Source organism: Eublepharis macularius, chromosome 12, assembly GCF_028583425.1.
Source record: "Eublepharis macularius isolate TG4126 chromosome 12, MPM_Emac_v1.0, whole genome shotgun sequence".
NCBI classification, from domain to species: domain Eukaryota; kingdom Metazoa; phylum Chordata; class Lepidosauria; order Squamata; family Eublepharidae; genus Eublepharis; species Eublepharis macularius.
Genome location: NC_072801.1, coordinates 65,094,184 through 65,111,078, shown reverse-complemented (window position 1 = coordinate 65,111,078; position 16,895 = coordinate 65,094,184). Strand labels below are relative to the sequence as shown.

At 42.8% G+C, this 16,895-nt stretch overlaps 1 protein-coding gene across 2 annotated transcripts; it reads left to right on the top strand.

The window, feature by feature from the left end:
• Positions 1-325: 325 nt before the first annotated feature.
• Positions 326-13,142, top strand: FUS (FUS RNA binding protein). 2 transcript variants are annotated; one of them, XM_054995371.1, is made up of 15 exons: positions 326-406; positions 2,777-2,801; positions 3,734-3,888; positions 4,524-4,665; positions 5,024-5,214; positions 5,531-5,738; positions 7,403-7,440; positions 8,876-8,908; positions 9,408-9,517; positions 9,908-10,037; positions 10,185-10,295; positions 10,544-10,676; positions 10,832-10,920; positions 11,213-11,360; positions 11,545-13,142. In XM_054995371.1, exons 1-15 carry the CDS (start codon positions 394-396, stop codon positions 11,582-11,584), a joined length of 1,566 nt encoding a protein of 521 aa, XP_054851346.1. In that variant the 5' UTR covers positions 326-393; the 3' UTR covers positions 11,585-13,142. The 2 variants fall into 2 exon arrangements, with proteins under 2 accessions (XP_054851346.1, XP_054851347.1); XM_054995372.1 differs by lacking the exons at positions 5,531-5,738; positions 7,403-7,440 and having other exon boundaries at positions 331-406.
• The last annotated feature ends 3,753 nt before the right edge of the window (positions 13,143-16,895 follow it).

Genomic DNA, 16,895 nt, shown 5'->3' with positions numbered 1-16,895 from the left:
CCCCCCCCCACTTTGGACTGTACCATTTGTGTGCAGTAGGGGAAAACAAAGAATCTCTGCAGTCCTGAAGCACATTTTTTTTGGAGACTAGTCCTGTGGGCATCAGTGAGCTTTAGCACCTACACAAACACGTTTTACGTATAAAGAATGCTAAGAAGCAATTCGGCAGTTAAAAAGCAAAACTGGCGCTAGGAGAGCAGTACTGAGATTTCCCCCCCCCCTTCCACCTTTCTCCTCCTCCTCCCCTCCTGCTTTCTCACATGGTCTAAGCCAAAGGCAAAGGGAGGGGCGGTATATTTGGGGTGAAGGGTGGGGGGAGGAAAGAGATTTAAGCCGAGGAAGCGGCCGGAGAGATTGCTTTGGCCCACGTGGAGGGGAAAAGGGGCTGCTGCAATGGCGTCGAACGGTGAGAAAAGCCGTGCCAAAGGCGTCCGTTTCTAAGGCGCCGGTGAAGGGCTTGCAGTGCCTCTCAATGGGGTTGAAGAGGGGAGGGATCCGTAGGCTGAATGCCTTTAAAGGGGGTCGATCTTTCTGGTTCTCAGGTTTGAGTAGAAAAATGTAAAGGGAGGGGGGCTTCTCAGTAGATCGGGGGTTTCCCGGGAAGGAGGAAGACCAGCTCGGAAGGCGACCGAAATGGAGGGGGTGCAGGCTTGGCTCGAGTCCGGCTAGCTTGAATTGGTGTCAAGAGGCGATTTGGGTGGCTGGTGGAGAAGCCGGCGTTTTTAAAGCGTTCAGTGGCGGATGCCTCTTGGCTGAAAGGGGTTTCGGGCGTGCGTTTTTGAGGAAAGAGCAACAATCACTGCACATTGTACGCAAGAGGGAACGAGGCTTTGGTGTGGGCTTTGTTTCAAGAGCTTTTGGGGGGGAGATGTTTTCTTTTGCTATTTAATCCTCGTGTAATTGGGGAGGGCAGGAGAGAGCGATAGTTAGGGAGCCTTTGCTCAGTGTTAAATGGAGGCCTCGGCTTCCTTTCGAAATAAGACTCTGGAAAGCTTACGCCCTGAAAATCTTGTTTGCGAAGCGCAACTTGACTCCAGGCCTGCTTTGAAAACAATGTTGAGCTGTTATTAATAAATGTTGGGACGTATGTGGGCGTAAGGGATGGTACGTGGCTTTCTCCCCCTTTGTCGTGTTGTGGGGGCAGACGGAGAACCTTTGAATCCTCTCGACTGCGCAATTAACGGCCGCCATTTTGTGCGAGGGCTCGGGAGGCGCGGCGGAGAGGAGAAGCTGCGGCGTCGATGCCTCTAGAAAGGCCTGGCGGGCGGGAGCGAGGCGCACGGGGGTTCCAAGGAACCTTCCAGGGGCAGAGGGACCTAGGCGGGCTAAGCAGCTGCGCCTGCGCAACCCGGACTGGTTGAGGCGAGTCCTCTTGCCCTCTTGGCTGGCGTCCGGGAGGGGGAGGGGAGAGAAACGTGGGGATGACGTCTTGAAAGAGGCGGGAATTTATTTTGAAAAAGGTAGGGAGGCCGCGCATGCGTGTCGAGACTGCCTTTGTCGCAGACTTGCATACGGGTCCTTTTAAAAGAAAACCTCCCTGTGTTGCGTTGTTGCGGCAGAATTCTTGTTTCGCCAACTGCCAGGTTGCGCGCGCCCAACTGGCGCTTGCAGTTTTTCTGCCCCCCCCCGCCCGCGTTTTTAGCCCTCAAAGGGCCAGCCACCCTTCCCCGCGCCTTTGTCTGAATTTGAGAGGTGGGGGATTGCTCTTCTGCGTCTAACGCCTTGACCACGTTTTTCCATGGGTGGGTAATTCCCACCCCCCGGGTTAAATCAGTAGCCTCGGGTTTGTGGCTTTCTGCTGGAGGTGGCTGTGTTACTTAGCCTTGAAGAGAACATGCTGGTTATTCGACTTGTATTGGACAAAGTTGTTGAGAAATTCCCTTAATTCCTCTCTACCCAGTTACTCCCTGACATCCAACCATTCTTTTCCTCTTCTTTGAAATTTGAAGTCAGTTTCTAGTCAATTCCTTTTTGATCAAAGAGAAATTTGAAGAGCAGATGGGCAGGAAGGGAGATTCGGCAGAATGTCAGAACATCACTCTGTAGATGTTCAGAGGCAGGTGATATCTTCCCAAGCCGCCTTACCTTCCCACTAGAGCAGCACCCTAGGGTGGTGGTGGGGGTTAACATTAAAAAACTGCAAGGGAGGAAGGTAAAAAAGGGTACGGAAGAGGAACGAAAAAGAAACACTGATCTTAAAAAAGAAAAAATAAGAGTAATCAATGGGTATATCTAAAAAATTGAATTTCAGAAAAAAGTTTGCAGTGTCATAACCCTAAAATAAAATCAATGTTTATAAATGTGGTGCAATAATTCCATGCCTTGGAGCTGTTACAGCTCTGTTAAGGACAAGTTGCCTCTGTCGCCTTGACTTTGGAGGAGGAGGAGGAGGAATCTTTTTTTCGACCAGCATCCTGTTTCTCACAACTTTCCATTTCCTATTGCTATTCCTTTTGGGTGCAGATTGTGTGGGTACCTTCTTTGATCAATGCAGTTTTTGTGAGTGCATTGGAACTGCAATCCTCTTATAACTGGTGTGTATTTCCTACTTAGTGTTATTTATCTAAAGATTCATGCCTTGCACTTGCCTATAGCTCAGGGCAGCTTGAGTATAAGAAAGTGCCTGGTGCAAGCATCCACATATGCTTTGCTTCCTCAAATATACCCCAGCTCTACTTAAACGTTGATTACTTCTTTGTAGAAGTTAGATAATTAAAATAGATCACATAGAAACCTTTGTTTTAAAATGGCTCTCTTGTTTTTTTTCCCTTTGCAGATTACAGCCAGTCGGCAACACAGAGGTAAATAAGCCGTTGAATTATTCATCTTGCATGCATGAGTAGTGTGTTTGCCAAGTTTTTTGCATGTGCCTTGTACATAACTATGACGTTAGCTAGATGTGAGTAGCACTTTTTTCTTGTGGCCTTGATGGAGGTCACGCTAATCATCTGTGGAGAAACGTGGAGGATGCTAGAATGCCATGAGGTGTTCCAGTTAAATAGATCTAGCGCATCACATGGATGGCTTGACTAATCTCAGTTTTCTATTATGAGATAAGTCTTAACTTCCTAATAGAACTGGATGCTCCTGGAAGAATTTCTATTAACGCTTGTCAGGAAGCAAATAAAAAAAAATACCAAGTTCTGTTTGGCAGTCTGAATAATAACAGTTGACTGCAATATGTCCAGGAGTGCTACGCCTTCTAAAAAGTGATAAACTGTTAATAGATTTTAACACATTTTCTTGTAGGTGGTTTTTTATTTATTCATTATTATTATTAGATTTTTTTTCATAATGCTTAAAGTTCTGATTATTCTCAGACATATATTAACTTTTCTTATCCAGATTCCTATTACGGGACTTGTGCAAAGAGAATATAATTTTTTGTAGTTAGGGACGTTTACCAGGTGATAAGCCTACTGAAGGAAGGTAGTTCAGCTTTAAAACTATAGTTCTGTCCACTTTGATGGGTCCCATTTGCCTGGGAGAAAGGCAGGCTTATTAACGTTTCAAATAAATATGTATCAAATATGTTGATACATATTGGTGTGTGTTTTCATACAATCGTAAACCAGTTTAGTCTTTTAGGAGCCATGGCACTTTTTGTAGTCTTCCTTGTGTGTTTGTGATTGTAGAAATGTTGAGATGCCCACACTTGGAAGTGGGAGTAATGTTGATTGTGGTGTTTGTTGTTTGCTTTAACTGCATTTTTCCTTACTTGCCTTTGTTTCAGTTACGGGGCATACCCAACTCCACCTGGGCAGGGCTATTCTCAGCAAGCTAGCCAGCCCTATGGGCAGCAGAGCTACAGTGGTTATGGACAGTCAGCGGATACCTCTGGATATGGCCAGAGTAGTTACAGTTCTTCTTATGGCCAGACGCAAAGCTGTGAGTATTATATCAAGTTATATTTCTTGACTTCCTGACTGTACATAGTGGTAGACTAGGAGACAAATTAGACTACAGAAGGTCCTTCCTTCCAGTATGAAGAAAATGATAAGTATTTTATGTCTTTATTCAAAGTTGGAGTAAACTGTGCTTAAAGTATTTTCAGTCTTCTTCACACTACTGTGAAGTCAGGTTGTAGAATGTTGAATTATTAAGTTTATATCTGGGCTTTTGTCCATCATGGAAGTCAAAGTAAAATGCTTAAAAGTTTCCTGGAAACCTATTCAAGTATTGGCAAGACCCATACCTGCTTAATTCGAACAGAGTCTGCACATTATGTGCCATCCAGCTATATTCTGGGGTTCTGATATGCTGATATGGGGCTGAATCTGATCTTCCATTCTAAGCTGCTTGATGGTGCAAAATGGCTTCTGTATTCAGAGTTTTGAGGATTTGTTGGCTTAGTGATTGCCACTGTGTTTGGTTGCAGGAAATAGGCTACTAAACTGCCAGAAGTCTGTCTTCATTTGTCCTTTGAGAAAAACTTATCAGTCCTAATTAGATACAACGGCATATTGTGGGACAACAGATTAGGTAAAGTTACTGGATTTAAGAATGAATTCTCTTTTTAACAGCTGGCTATGGCACTCAGTCAACTCCACAGGCGTATGGCTCATCAACTGGGTATGGCAGCAGCCAGACTTCTCAAACATCCTATGGACAGCAGTCCTCCTATCCCAGCTACTCGCAGCCACCAGCCAGCTCCACCACCGGAAGGTAACAGTTGAGAAACCTCGTGTCTTTCATAACGGGAACTCCATGGAGGGGAATGCTAATACTTTCTGCCAGACTTGGGCTACATCAAAACAGTCTCCAACTTCATTGTAGCTTTTAGGATATCCCTTATTTTTTTCTTACTTAGCTAGAGCACAGTGGCTAGAGGATAGATTCCAGACATACTCTGCTTTAATGCTCTTAATTCCTGTTTGAAAGCACTGTGTTTAGTGCATCCACAGTAACACCCAGGAACCCCTTCATAATGGGTCAGTTTTGGGTAGAGCCTGAAAAGTATTGTAGGTTATATTGTGTATTGAAGTCCTGCACATGTGTGTATATGTCTCTTTGAAATCTGCAGTTACGGTAGCAGTTCTCAGACCTCCAGCTACGGACAACCCCAGAGCGGGGGCTATGGCCAGCAGTCAAGCTATGGCAGCCAGCAGCAAAGCTCCTATGGGCAGCAGCCTTCCTACAACCCACCACAAAGTTATGGTCAACAGAGTCAGTATGGCAGCAGCAGTAGCAGTGGAGGAGGTGGTAGTAGTGGATGTAAGTTACTTTTCTTTCTCTCTAGTCTGTCATCTGAAAAGTCAGCCATGAATTACAAAGCACACTTTAATGCAGTGCATGCACCAGAAGCCAGTGGTTGCTGCCTAGTGAGGAGCCAGAAGCTACACCACTTTGGACCCCCATTCCATAGGTCTTAATTCCCAAAGAATCTGTCCTGGAGTTTGGTGGGGGGGCAATCCATTCATGGATACCCTCTTCCACCAATGTAAAATCTCTTTTGCCTGAGAAATCCTGGTTTCTGGCCGGCTGCTGTTAATCTAGATGTTATTGTTACTTCCCTCCTACTTCTCTCCAGCTGGTGGCTATGGCCAGGATCAGTCCTCCATGAGTGGAGGTGGCAGTGGAGGTGGCTATGGCAGCCAGGACCAAGGAGGATATGGAGGCCAGCAAGACCGCAACCGTGGCAGAGGCAGTGGAGGAGGTGGTGGTGGTGGATATGGGAGAGGTGGATTTGATCGAAGTGGTGGCAGAGGTGGCAACAGAGGCGGTCGTGGAGGCATGGGGTAGGTGTCCAGCCATTTGTTGTGGGAGAGGGAGTGGGTTTCTCTTCATTAGCTTCTAGTGTTACAATGGAAAAAAAATGCTAACCTCTTTTGGGAGGGTGCAATGTGTGACTGAAACATGTAGTGTTCTGGATACACAGGTGGGAAACCACCATGTATGTCTTTGAGGTCACAGTGCCACATTTCTGTATGGGACGAATTTTAATCGATGTCAAACGTTGGTGGTTTTTCCTGTTTGCATGTTAAAGGAGTTAAGCTCTTTTTTCTGACAATCATTTGTTTCAGTAACAAGTCTGTGCATGGGGGCAAAGCATTTTATTTTTGTCCTTGAATCCTACTTAGATCTGTTTACGACCTCAGAGTTGCACTTGATACAAAAACTATTATTGTTCCTCAAAGGTGAATTACGGTCTTCTCTCTTTGAGCCGTGTACTGTTCTAATTACCATTATATATATATGCACACACATACAAGGATTTCAGTACTTGTATCTTATGGGAAAGTTTATCTAGACAGTAGGATCATCCTTCCACTTCATCCTAGTGTTAACCTGATGAGATGTACTGAGGGGGATTTTGTTCTATAAACTACTGATGAATCAAGGGTTATAAAAATTTATTCAGAAAAGAAATGATGCTGGGCAGGGCTTTGATACAGATTGTGAGCCAGCTTGCCTCGGGGATATAATTTTGTGGTCTAGCCACATCATGGTTACAAATACAGGTAAAAGGATGTGCGTTGGTTTTCCCTATGTAATGGTTGCACTTGTGGTTTAATGTGTGGCAAAGCAGTATCTTTACCTGCTCTTGGGTGTGTGATCCACCTCCCTTTTTGTGGAGGAATGTTTCACAATGCTGTTCAAGAGGCAATGATTGCTAAGCAACATTTGCTGTATGGCTCCAGCTGACAGCAGGAGAGATGAGATAGTAGAGAGGTGAGTATAGGTGGGGGCAGCTGAAGGGTTGTTTGCTTATGAAAAGTAATTATCTGTTAACAATAACTGCTCTGTTAACAAATTCTGCATTTTGTGTGCCACAGGTGTGAAAGTCAATGAACTTTTATCAAATCTCCACCTTCCACTGTTAGTAAAGGGTTTGAGGAAGGGAGAGAGATCTTATGGCAAGCAGATATGCAGTCTTTAGAGCTGATATAATTTACTATCTGAGTACACTATGATGAGAGAACTTGGTTTTTTACATGCTTTCAAAGCAGATATTGGTACTTAGGGTTGTAAAAGCATTGCCGAAGCACAAGGCAAACTTGAGAAGGGTGAACTGGAAATAAAATGTGCACGGTGTACAATATTTTAAAAAAGAGCTTGGTTCACCGATCATGCCAAGAAATAGGACGGCAACAAGGAAAGCAACATTATCTCGAAAGCTGCATCACGACGCCTCACGTAACGGTTCAAGATCGGAAGCAAGAATGGCTAAACATGCTAGAGCTGTTTTTATTTGCAAACCTTCTCAAGGGTGTATTGATACATTTTTAAAAAAACATGCTGAGGATCAGGAAAAAGGTGGAGTAGGTTGTCTTTAGATCTTCAGGAAGAACCAAATCTAAAAGTGTTGGCCAGCGTCTTAGTGAAACTGGTGTAGTTTCTAGCAACAAACCTTTTTAGCCATGGAAAAAAAGCATCATTATCTTCTAACTTATCTCCTCAGCGGTGGTGAGCGAGGTGGTGGCTTCAATAAATTTGGTGGTAAGTCCAAAGAGTTCAAAAACTTGAACTGCAAAAGTGTATTTCTATATATTATTTTTCGGAGACTCTGATGTTGTATGCTAGAAACGTTTGAGAAGCCACCATTTATCAGATAAAAACCTATGGGAGCACCCCCTGTTGTGGCACATGTGCCAGTATGGTCATTTGTATCTGTGGTGTTGACTTCCACGTTATGGGGCTTTCTGCTCAGGCAGGTTCTTGGTACCAGTACAGCACATTTTGGTTGTATGTTTTGCAACAAGATGGGAGAAAATGAACCCCAGACTTGTGTACTTTGGAGAATGTGAGAAAAAAATGCCACTTTGTAAGTGTTGGGTTTGTGTGTTGATCCCTTCTTAAAAACACACAAGTGAGCATTGGGTTAAAGTGTGCTAATGGAGGTGCATGCAGTCCTGAGAAAATGTGGTAAAAACCAAGGTTTTATGGTACCTTTAAAAAAGTTACTTGTACAGGGTAACAATATGGGAGGAACAGCTCCCTTCAAACTTGAAAGTGCAATTTTTGGTCTGAATGAAACTCATTTAAGAGCTCTTTTGATGACAAATAAGTGGTTTCATGGGATTCCGTTTTAAGCAAGTTCTTACTATTTTGAAGTTTCACAAAAGGTATTTTTGAGCTTGAATGTACCAAACATAAAGGATTGGTTTTAAGGAGAGTTCCCATAGGGTTTGCTGAAAAAGGCTTGGCATGAACATTTTAAAACTCATTTATGCAGGGTTGGTTAATGCATTGAGACCAGTGTTGGGCATATGCTTTCAAAAACTATTTATTAAGATTGGGTGCAATAAGAGGTGTCAAAATGGTAAATCAAATGTTAACAGCCGAATGGTTGATGGAAGTAACCTGATGGTTTATATAAAAACACACACACAATGCTGTTTGTAAAAGAGCTGATTCTTCTGAATATGTTTGCTATGATGTGAGGCTGCCATTTCCTATGTGTAAGTTTAAGTGTCTTTGTATCATCAAATGAGTTGAGGGTAGATCGCAGTGCGCTGCTACAGACCTCATGGTGCTGAAAACATAACCTGATCAAAGGTCCATAGGAGACTCTGGATAGCAGTGGTTAATGTATCCTGTAAAAGATCTGTTCATAATAGATGCATCTATATTGTGGTCTTGACAGTGTTTCAAGTATGTGTGTCAGGAGGCTTTGCACCTTCCTTGAAAACTGGAAATTAGATCCAGTGTGAACTGGGAAAAGAGTGGTAAACTGGTTTTTCAATAAGCCGTCTTGTCACTAAGACATGGACCACTTGTGATTTCTCTTGTCCTTGTAGTAGCCCAAAGGCTGCACATGTTCCAACACTGGCCTGTTTCTAATGTGGTCGTGATGGTTATGCTGATGTGAGAAAACGGTAGGTAGTGAGAACTTCTAACTTAATCTCTGTCTCCTTATTTTCATGTGCAAAAGGGCCACGGGACCAAGGATCACGCCACGATTCAGGTATGCACTGAGAATAATGGATTTTGAAACAAGGGGAATGAATTTGGAGTCTTTGGCTGTCTATTAGTGCTGCCTCCTCCATACAGCTTGCCTCGGGGGATGAAGAGGCCTGTGCCAGACTTGCTGCAGTTGCGTGGTAGCATTTTTAAGAATAGTATGGAAAAGGGTTCTTTTGCTTATCTAAAAACATGGTTCAGGTTGAGTGAAATTGCTTGAATAGTTGATGCCTAAGTTATATGAGCAGGATTGGAAGTCATTTTTTTTGATCAAGACACAACTGTGTCCCTAAGCGCCATCCCAGACTTGCATTTAAAATTTGTATCTGTCTCCCACAATGTGGAATCCGGCAAATGCCACACACAGCATTTGCTGGAGTACTAGCTTGAGCACTTGATGTAAAGGCTGCAGGGGGTGGGGGCTTGAAAGGGAAGCAAAAACTGCAGTCTGCTCTGGATGCTGAGGAGGGTGGGAATTGAGTGTCTTGCTCTTTGTTTTGCAGCTGGCGAGCAGGATAATTCAGACAATAACACAATCTTTGTCCAGGGACTTGGTGAAAATGTAACCATTGAGTCAGTAGCAGACTACTTCAAGCAGATTGGTATCATCAAGGTAAATAGGTGTGCATTTGTGCTTGCAAGAGGGGCTACTTTTTTGTAGGTTGCTATTTGCTACTTTGGTAGCTTGCGACTCAAAAGACAAAATGAGGCTTCTGAGGAAACCTTCAGAGTCTAAGCAAGTTACTTCTAGTGGCTTCTAGACCAAAGACAATTTCTGAAAGGTTAGACTAAGAACACCTGCGGGGAGGGGGGTATTGGTCATCCCTTATAGTCATTAAAATATTGTTGTGTTCAAGTATGTGCACGTGGATTTCAGCCCCCAAGCATTTCAGATTGCTTGCAAGAACAATAGCATTCCATAACAGATGCAGTGCCAGACAGTTGTTCAAGCAGTCAAGCTACATTTGTCAAACAATGCTGTTTGTGGTGCTTGTATTTGTAGACAAACAAGAAAACTGGGCAACCCATGATAAATCTGTATACAGATCGTGAGACAGGAAAGCTCAAAGGGGAGGCCACAGTTTCATTTGATGATCCCCCATCTGCAAAGGCAGCTATTGACTGGTTTGATGGTAAGACGCTGATGTTGATGACATACCTCCCAGTGTTTGTTGTAAGGCAACTATAAATGCAGAAGAGAGCATATATGCCAATGGTGAAAATGTTCACGTCTGTGTTAAACTGGGCGGGTGTAATTTGCTCTGCTCTCCTCTGTCCAGGAAAGGAATTCTCGGGCAACCCTATTAAAGTTTCCTTTGCCACCCGGAGGGCAGATTTCAACCGAGGAGGTGGGAATGGACGTGGAGGAAGAGGCCGTGGTGGTAGAGGAGGTATGTGTCAAGGCTAAGAACTGGGAGAGTTTGTGGAGAGGAGGAATTGTTCTTTGGGCAGTTCTGGGACATAAAAGAGCCTGTTTTGTGTTAGGTCTAGAGAAGAAGATGGGTAAAGCAGATTATTTCTCTCTCTAAAAAGCATTAGCTGTGCATGCATGCAGGAGACCAGTCCAAACATCAGTAAGAAATTGTTTGCAGAGACCTTTCCACTTGGCAGTTACCACAAATTTTTCTCTTCTCCCTAGGACCTATGGGCCGTGGTGGATTTGGCGGTGGTGGAGGTGGTAGCAACAGTGGTTCCAGTGGGGGCAACAGAGGTGGCTTCCCTAGTGGAGGAGGGGGACAGCAGCGTGCAGGAGACTGGAAATGTCCCAACCCGTAAGCAGCATGCTTTTAATTGTTTTGAGTGGTGGCCAGTAAAGTTTTGCCAGTATTCATGCTGTTGAAACAAGTGGAAAACAAATTGAAGCCTCAGCCTTTTTTTCCTTTTTCCTCTCTGCAACATCCCCCCCCCCCTTCCCGGTTTGCTTTAGGACATGTGAGAATATGAATTTCTCATGGCGCAATGAATGCAATCAGTGTAAAGCACCAAAACCAGATGGGCCGGGAGGACCACACATGGGTGAGTATAGAATATGGACATTCTTGTGGAATGTTTTGAACCATTACCTCTCACTTTGTTGTAAGACACAAATATGTCGTGTGCCTTGTGGTGCATAACACATGATAATCTCCTGCTTGCTTGGTTGTGGAATGGACATTTATGTGAGCAGGAAACCACCCTTTTGGCCAGCTTTTTCGTTCTGCCAAATTTACTGTGTGCTGTTCTTTACCTTTAATGTTCTGTGAAGGACGGCATCTGTGTTCAGTATAGCAGTATAATCTCAATCACCTGTTTTTCCCTTTCTTGTCAGGAGGTGGATTTGGTGAAGAGCGCCGTGGGGGCCGTGGGGGCTTCGATCGAGGCGGTTTCCGTGGAGGCAGAGGTGGAGATCGGGGAGGATTCAGAGGTGGAAGAGGTGGAGACAGAGGCAACTATGGACCAGGAAAAATGGATTCCAGGTAAAGAGAGTACTTCTGAAAGACTTGTGGGATGGATCACAACTGTCTGGATTCACATCCTCTCCATTTTATGCAAAATCTTCTTTGTTAATCCCAGTTTAGTTGTATGTTTCTCACTCTGTGATGAGCAGGTGCCCTAAAACTACGAGTCTGTAATCTAAACTTTTTCTTCTCTTTTCCACAGAGGAGACCACAGACAGGACCGCCGTGAGAGACCCTATTGAGCCTGTACAGGATCCCAGACCATGTGAATTTATAAACTTTTTTATTTTGTATGACGTCAGACTTTGTTGCAAGTTTGTGTACTCCTTGTTCTTTGTGTATAAACTTTGTATTCCCTTTTTATTTTTGTTGCCTGTATTTGAAAGTAACCCCCATACATTTACAAGAAATGGAAATGTTTTAGTCATGTGCATAACTTCTCAGTAGGGTGGGGTGGGATACGAGAGTTCAATAATAAAGACTTTTCAGTCAATACTGAAAATAATGTGAGCGTTTTTGTGTTGTGCAGCAGATACAGTCTCTTTAAAAGCATTTTTTAAAATTAAAAACTAGGTGAAATTTTATTATGTGTTTTACATTTGAATGAAATTCAGCTTTGAAAACATTTGAAAATGTGGCTGATTCATAGTACAAGTATCTTTTACAGAATTAAAACATTTTAATATGTTAAGATAATAAATAGTACAAAAAGGCGCAGAAAATAACCAGAATGTTCAAGAGTGGCATAAACAGATATAAATAACTTAGGTGACTGTATAAAAAAATTCTCAGATTTGTCATTCAAAAAACTCTCAAATTAAGCAACGAAATTAGCCAGAAAAACTGCGAAACCAACAGTCTGAACATTTGCTCTCAAAATTGGTCAAAGTGGGCCCAGAAATAATTTCATACTCTGTGCAAATATTCCACACCAGTAGCTAGCTCCCTTGCTGTATTTCACACTTGTTGGACTTTCGATCAATTGTCAAAGGCAACCCCACGTACAATGTTATGATAGTTCAAACTGGATGTTCCTGGTTGTGACTGAACACTTTTTAGAAAGTGGGTACGGTCAAGTGAGGCTTTTATCCAGCTGGGCTTCTGATTGGCTGTGCAGTTTTTTTTAAAAATTGTAGCAGCTGCTGCCACCATAGCACCAAGGATCTTTACTGCATGATTGAAGGAAACTTTATTCACAAAAAAATACTTTCAAACAATAGGGTTTTCAGCAAGTTTTTTCCCCTGTTGGTTCTGAACCCTTGCTATTTTGGTTTACCCCCTAATTTCCACACACATTTTCCCCTTTGATTTTCGTTTCTAATCCCCCCCCCCTTTTATGTTTCTGGTTCTTTTAAGATTACTTTTACCCAAATTTGGGCGGGGGGGGGGAGCCAATTTTGAGGCAGTTCCTCTTGTATAACTTTTTGGGTTTTTTGTACCACCTATCTCTAACCTACTTTTCAGTGATGGGAAATTTCTGATCATCAAACCAGTCCTCCCATCTTGCCTTTCTTCACCCCCATCTGAGTTTTGTTTTCTGTTTTTTTAATCATCAGTTTCATATCACTATATAGACCTACCATTATAATAATAGATGCAGCAGGTTCTTGGAATTCCTAGCTTTCATTTTAAAGAACTCTAGCCTGTTCCATTGCTGAAGTATGCCTTTTTCCTTGTATCTCCACAAAGGACAGGGCTAGATACTTTTTTTAAAAAAAAAAGAAAGCAGGGAGTCCAGAGAACCTGCTGCATCTATTAATATAAATTAGATTGATAAAGTGATACGAAAACAACAATTTTTTTAAAAAAATGGCAGAAAACTTGGTGGCCAGAAAAAGAAGCGCAGGTTGAAAAGCTCATTGCTGCTGCTGCTTTGGGCCTGGGCTCAGTTCCAACAGGTCGGCTGGCTCTGGATCAGCCAGGGCAAGCCTCTCTGGTTTGGACTGCTGGTAGTGAGGGGAGGCTTAAATATGGGTGGTGATGCCGCTCCCTTTTTAGGCTTCCCCATGCAAAGATTGCCTGTGTGTTCATTTTCTATCTTTGTTTTAAAAAATGAGCCCTTACATCACTATGGGGGCGGTCCTATGCCATTGCCGCTGATGCCATTGATGACAGCAGCATACTCATGTGAAAATCCTGATTAAGGCATGTGCAGAACGAAATAAAACCGATTCCACAGTGCCATATCCAAAATGATTCCGATGCTTGTGGATTGACTGCTGAGAAAATCAGGAATAAGTTGCAAAAAAGCCCAGTATGTTCATTTCGTAAGGCATTCTGTTAAACAGCTTCTGCCTTGAAATCTTCATAACTTCACTCCCTGGTAATTTGTTAGTGGGTGGGCATTCTGTGGTAAAGGAAGACCTGACAACAGCTAGAGCATTCTGTTACTGGGAGCTTGGCCCACTGTTCTGAACTGTCTGTTTTAAAGGTGTAGAAAGATGCCAGAATCTCCCCTCTCAAGGCTTTCCTAAGGAATGGAAATTATGCCCTTAAAGGAACTTCTTTTTAAGATAGTATCTCAGACGTGCGGGGGAGAGGTTTATACGTGAACCTAACCTGTCTTGTTTATTGTGCAAACTTGCCATTCTTCATAAAACTGTAGTAAACTCATTTTTATCTCTCATTTTCTCTACATATTTTTCCCTTGTTATATCAGTTGGGGGTGTAATAAAATAACTCCACACAAAAATGAGGGCTGATTTGTCAGTAATTGAATCTGTTTACTCAAGCAACATTTTCTACAAGATAAAACATAAAAATAGTAAGTTGTACCTTAGGCTAGCTGGGCTTTTTTCAAACTCGCCTCCTTTCTGACACATGTAAAGAGGCTCAAGCCTCTGAAGTTTTCCTCCTGCATCTGGGTGACATTTCCCCGCCTTCAGACAGCAGTGGCTGGCAATGCACTGTTGTAAACCTGCCAGAATTAATTGGTGTCCCCTTTTAAGTCTTGGGCGGAAACACATGCTGAAGTCCATACAGTGTGTCTTTGTACTGTCTGGATGATCAGATGTCTTTTTTCATTTTGTCCTGTCAGTAAGAACTCAAGAAATAACAAGCAGTAAAGCTTGATGCTTAAATGTCAGCCAGAATGTACATACAGAAAACTAAAAGCAAGCAGTCCTAAAAGTGCTTTGATATAGGAGATTGAACTGGGAATTGGGCAAGCTGATGCATTGGCACTAACAAAGCTTTCTTCCTGGAGCATAGATCCAGAGGAGTTAGCTGTGTTAGCCTGTAGTTGCAAAATAGTGGAGTCCAGTAGCACCTTTAAGACTAACCAAGTTTATTGTAGCATAAGCTTCCAAGAACCACAGTTCTTGCTGCATCTGATGAAGAGAACTGTGGTTCTCGAAAGCTTTCATCCTCTTAGGTTTGCACATGAGAAACTTGTACTCAAATTCTCTGAAGCTGTCTCAGGTTGTGAGGCTCAAGTACGCATCCTTTCCAGTGGCAGACTTGGGGATTACCAGATACAGCGTGATTGAACCAGGACTCTGGTGGATTGTTCTGTGTTCTTTTGTTACATCATATGTGGCTGATGCCTGGGTTTGCTTCTCCCCAATCTTAGCCTTGAGCAAAGGAGCCAGTCTCTAAAACCCCTGACCTTCCCATAGAGAGAAAACCACACCTGAGAATGGATCCTTGTATAAATACTAATTTCCGCCCTTGGAGATGTTAATAGCATTGCATTGTAATTTGTCCAATTAACTGTTCATTTACTGCAGGCCACAACGTTCTGTAATAGCCAGTTTCCGGTTGTCAGGGAATCCAAGCTTGAGTTGGCCAAGCAAGTGTGCGCTTGGGTGTTATGTAATGCTGCTGCTGCTATCATCTGTTCACGTTTAACCCTGTGCATTCTACTGCCTCCCTTGGTGACTAAGGGCCGAGTAAGGGAGATAGCGCCAGAGCCCTGAGCAGGTGGTTTTTGGGTTGCTCAAAGGTCAGGTGAAGAATTACAAGGGGAAAAAAGGTTGCTGGTTGTGTCATGCAGAACCAGCGTGACAACAGAATGGATTACTTGTATCACCGAAACCTGAGTTCAAATCCCTACTTGGCAGAGAAGCTGAGTGCCTGTGTTCCAATCCACCTTCAGTCTAATGGATCTTACAAGCTTCATGTGGAGATAGCATAGGTAGACAGGCATAGCAATCGACAAATGACTGATGTAAAGTAATATTCAAAGTCACTTGATTTGGAATATCTCTTTAAAAAACAGCAATCCTGTGGCGTGGACTGTAAAAGAAAAACACGCATACGGTATCCCTGCTGAATTCCTGGCTGATATAAATCTACACAGTGTATTGTCTTAGGCTTCTTGCAGACCACCGAAACACAACTTCCAGCATTTTTTTGTCACTGTTTACTTTGGGCAGGTTTATACATAACTTCTGTAAGCAAAGCACACCAGAAGCAAACGTCATTTTAATCATTACCCAAAGTTATTCTTCCTCCAGGAGGTACGTTCTTCAGTCAATAATCCATCTGACATGAGATGTGTGTGCACTGAAGCCTGGAAAACTGGTTTCGGTAACCACTGAAAAAATGTTATTTTTGGCAGGGATCGAGAATGGAGATAAAGTAGCAGCTTCTAGTACCTAGGTCGTGTGGGAGGGGAAAGCTTGCTATACAGAACTAGACCTATCACTGTCTTCCTCTGGATGTTTGATGTGGAAATGGATTGCTAGAGAGGGGGGTAGCGATAGGCAGATGTTAATTTTTTTTATAATTTATAAACTGATCTGGGGGTAGGAATGGCATTCTGCACATGATCAAAAATATTTTCCCCTCTATATTACAATTACATGCATTCCAAATCTTGCACCTTAGTGAATTTGTCAGGTGCAGGATTGTGGGGGTTTTCCTTCTCAAGGTGTATTATGCATATGTTTGGAGATACTTTTTGGAAGAACTTTGGCTTCTCAAAAAATACAGCTTCAGCTTCACCAGGTTCAGCCTTGTTCTTCACTCATACATGCAAAGCCCTAATTTTAAAAATGCATTTCACTTTCACAATGAGTATTCACAGCTGATGGATCTGTAAGTAGGATTTTCCAGATGAGTGTGTGTGGTTTAGGAATACTTCAGACTGCATCTCTTTCTAAAAACAAAGTTCTGTTTCAAGTATGGTAACTAATACAGTCCAAGGCAGAAAACAATAGGAAACTTTGCTGGGATGAGATCTGCCAATTCTAACCAGGAAAATCATACCTAAGGGTAGGTTAGATTTTCATTACCTCCCAAGCCCAAGTGTTGGTGTAACCATGTGTAAAAGGAAAAAGATTTTCTGGAATGTCAATCCAGTTGCTTTATTTACACTGGTTTGGAATATTTCATTTGAATCTGACTGTGGTATGAGCTTTCTTGTAGTAAATTGGGGTCCATGGATTATGTATCACAATGTAACATGACATTTAGACAGTTGTAATAAGAACCAACTTTTTAATGTCAGAAAAATGTCCCTTTCTCTGGCATACCTACTTTTTGCCTTTCCCATTCCTGACAGTTTCCTGGTTTATTGGGTGGAGGGCATAAGAAGATGGGTGTTCTGTT